Source organism: Cyprinodon variegatus, unplaced genomic scaffold, assembly GCF_000732505.1.
Source record: "Cyprinodon variegatus isolate N-32 unplaced genomic scaffold, C_variegatus-1.0 Scaffold1864, whole genome shotgun sequence".
In the NCBI taxonomy this organism is placed as follows: Eukaryota; Metazoa; Chordata; class Actinopteri; order Cyprinodontiformes; family Cyprinodontidae; genus Cyprinodon; species Cyprinodon variegatus.
Window position 1 is genome coordinate 16,060 of NW_015152317.1, and position 3,312 is coordinate 19,371.

The 3,312-nt window shown below is 39.1% G+C and overlaps 2 protein-coding genes across 7 annotated transcripts in view; both read left to right on the forward strand.

Moving 5' to 3' along the window:
• LOC107104731 overlaps nucleotides 1–260 on the forward strand; it is a gene marked incomplete at its 5' end in the record, with an annotated part of 15,672 nt that extends 15,412 nt beyond the window's left edge. The window contains one exon of the mRNA XM_015404809.1: nucleotides 89–260. Within this exon, the coding sequence (XP_015260295.1) occupies nucleotides 89–260 (172 nt within the window). The remainder of the gene's footprint in view (nucleotides 1–88) is intronic.
• Nucleotides 234–2,901, forward strand: tifa (TRAF-interacting protein with forkhead-associated domain). Of its 6 annotated transcripts, none has more exons than XM_015404813.1 (3): nucleotides 234–285; nucleotides 1,252–1,298; nucleotides 1,463–2,901. In XM_015404813.1, the coding sequence occupies exon 3, from the start codon at nucleotides 1,511–1,513 to the stop codon at nucleotides 2,093–2,095; it is 585 nt and encodes a 194-aa protein (XP_015260299.1). In that variant the 5' UTR covers nucleotides 234–285; nucleotides 1,252–1,298; nucleotides 1,463–1,510; the 3' UTR covers nucleotides 2,096–2,901. The 6 variants fall into 6 exon arrangements, with proteins under 6 accessions (XP_015260299.1, XP_015260300.1, XP_015260298.1 ...); XM_015404814.1 differs by having other exon boundaries at nucleotides 242–285; nucleotides 1,257–1,298; XM_015404812.1 differs by having other exon boundaries at nucleotides 254–312.
• The last annotated feature ends 411 nt before the right edge of the window (nucleotides 2,902–3,312 follow it).

A 3,312-nucleotide genomic window follows, 5' to 3' on the forward strand; every position in this document is an offset into this window, starting at 1 on the left:
TTTAATATGTCATATTAAATTAAGCGTTCGTTTCTGCATGTTTTGCTCCTATGAATTTAATGATAATATTGCCCATGCTCTCCTAAAGCTCAGAGTATAAGTCAGTGCGCAGCAATACAGGAGGAACAACAGCTTTGGCTTGCGGAGGAGGTCTGGAGCGCTGCGGGGCGGAGCGCTGCGGTGCGGGGCGGTGCGGGGCGGTGACAGAGGATGTGGGATTTCTGGGTAACAGGAGAAGCGGCGCGGTCCGCTATCCGTGACCTCTGCATTAAACCGAAGCCAAGGGTAACGAGTAACGCTTGTTTTAAAAATGTAAGGAATAGAAAGTAGGCTACAGATACTAGTTTGAAAATGTAATGAGTAGAAGTCAGAGGTAGGAGGGAAAATAAGTAATGGAGAAAAGTATAGATACCTAAAAAGTGTACTTAAGTGCAGTAACGAAGTATTTGTACTTCATTACTTGACACCTCTGAATGTAGGAACTTAAAGAGAGCTGTATATGAATAATACGGTGATCCCTTGATGAAATTAGGTAATTGTAATTTTTGATTCTCCTAAATCTTTTTTCCCCATTTTGAAGCTTGATTGACACAAAAGAAATGGGAAGAAATGACACAAATTTACAGAAGCCTGGATTAATGTATAACTGTTTGTTTTTAAATGGTTCATTTCCAGTAAGTACTGAAGACTAAGCAATTGCGAAACTATGTAACTTCCCCTTCCCCTCTTTCTTTGTTAAAGGCTCCTCAAGGGCATTAGGAATATCAAGTTACAATGAGGCCATCTGAAAAGGTTTTGCCTGATATAGAAAAATATTCTACCCAGAAAACCAAAGAGGCAAACAATGGGAGATGATAGGATATCAGTAAAAAAAAAAAACTGCAACTTAATATTAGTTTTTGTTTTTTCTAAAATAACATAAACTACAAAGTACATTTCTTTGCTGTTTTATTTTTTATTTATTTTTATTATCAAACTACAATGAATCTTTCCATGTTTCATCTTGGTCAGTTTGCAGATATTCAAAAGTGATTTAGAAATGAGGGAAATTCCATTATTTCTGGTTTCACTCTTTTACTTTCACTACCATCATGTTTAGTGCTGAAAATTCCGGATTCTTGAAAGCAGCAGGGTCACCAGGGCCGTTGGGAGGAGTATTTCTTGTTTTTATGAGCAGAAGCAGCAGTATCACTCACGTCTTCCTCATTGCTAAAGGCTACCACTTTATAATTATTCTTTCCTGTGTTTAAGGGCAGCATATCTCCCAAGATCATCAATCTCAAACACTGAAGTGTGAGGTAAGACTTAAGCATGTGTTGTAGTTTCTTTCAATTTGTTTTGTTTGTGTCTTTGTTCTTTCAATTTGTTTTGTTGGTGTCTTTGTTTTTACAAGAAAACTGACTCGGTTCATGTTATCCTCACTCTCTGTGAGGATAACATTCTTAAAATTCTTCTCTTCTAGCTTTTCATCACTTCTTGTCACTTGACTGATTTCATCAGGATCTTTACAATGACGAGCATCTCTGAAACAATTGAGACAGAGGAGAGCCTCCTCACTCTTCTCCACATTAAGATTTACCACCCACAGCAGAGTTGTAAGGGTCTCTATGATTTGCTTCCCCTTGGGCTCAGGAGGAGACACTCTGCTGATGACCCTCTCCGACTGGGCCGTGATGCTCAGGCCTGCACCTATTCACTGGCTGACCCCCGGGTGTCCCGCAAACAGCTGGGTCTACATCCCTTCCGTACACCCCGGAGCCCGGATTTGCTCTTCTCCATCCAGAATCTAAGCCAGAGAGGGCCACTATCAGTAAACGGCTCACTACTGAGCTACCTGGAGACAATGCACCTTCCAGACAAGGCTCTGATCCGGTTTGGAGAGTATGAGATGCTCATAATTCGGGAATCCGGAGAGGCCAAGGCTAGCTTTGAGGTGGACTTCGAGGTGCTGCCAGTGGCTCCGTCGAGAGAGACATGTACTGATATGCCTGGAAAGGCACCTGTCATGGACACAGGCTCGATGAACCAGAACACAGCTGGGCTCAGAGAAGAAGGCCCTCAGGAGACAGATGAGACATTTATATGTTATTCATAATGAAAGGACTGAAACTAACTAAACATCAAGGCAAGGTATCTTATTTTATTCTTTATTTTCAACTGGATACAGCATGATAAAGCCAAAAAATCTTTCACATTTACATATAATGTATACTGGGATGTTTTAAACTTATGGACTTCATAACTTCATGTGAAATACATTTGTATATTGTAACTATTATGAATCTCCCACTGTTACCATACTGCAAGAAGGTCCTGGATTGAAATCCTGACTCCATGTTGAGTTAGATTAAGTGTGTTTTGTTTTTTTCTTAATAGAAGAATCCTGTCTCTTGGTTAATTTTAATACAATCTTTGTAGTTACTTTTATAAAAAAAATTTTTAAAAAGTTACTTCTGGGAGGTGCTGTTTGTAATGTGTCCTTCATAGTTTACAGTAAGTTTCAAATTCTAAATAGGTAAATATTAAATAAACATATTCTAAGGTTATCAACAGGAATGGCACTTGGATACAACTTAAGTCCAAAGGTACAGAAATTTGCTGGATACACCTTGAGTCCAAATGTGTATTTTTCCTAGGAATCTAGGAAAAAAACGGTTTTATCCAAGAGAAGAAGAAACAATAAAACCTTTCAGACTGGATCAACTATAATTTGCACTGGTTAGGCTGAACAATGAAGAGCAGGCTGGTGTCAGACAGGGTCCTGATTCATCCACTGCTTTTTTCAAATGGAAAAAATTACCTGCGATGGACTGGCGACCTGTCCAGGGTGTACCCCGCCTCTCGCCTGTAGACAGCTGGAGATAGGCACCAGCACCCCTCGCAACCATACATGGGATAATAGTGACGGAAAATGGATGGAGGGATTGGAAATATCAATAATAAAAATGAACTTCCATAGCTACAGTGGTAAGTTTATTCCATGTTAAAGAAAAACTACATGAAATTCATGGAGAAAACTCCACCAGCGGCTACTGGGATGTACCCCTATCTCAGCCACCTCTCAGCCACCACCACAAGTATTAATATTATCTATGTTATAATTATTAAACATCAGAGATGGCAAAAGTACTCACTTTCCGTACTTGAGTAAAAGTACAGATGCTTGTGTTAAAAAATACTCTGGTAAAAGTGGAAGTACTGATTAAACTTCTTTACTCAAGTAAAAGTAACAAAGTACAGGCTTGTAAATTTACTTAAAGTATAAAAGTCAAACTAGAAAGTATTTTTTTCAGGCCGTTGCCTACATTTTAA

What these genes read in the sequence shown, in the direction of transcription:
- tifa (XM_015404811.1), top strand. An exon ending in CTCAAACACTGAAGTGTGAG is followed by an intron (nt 1,299 to 1,462) that starts GTAAGACTTAAG and finishes CTTCTCTTCTAG; the next exon opens with CTTTTCATCACTTCTTGTCA.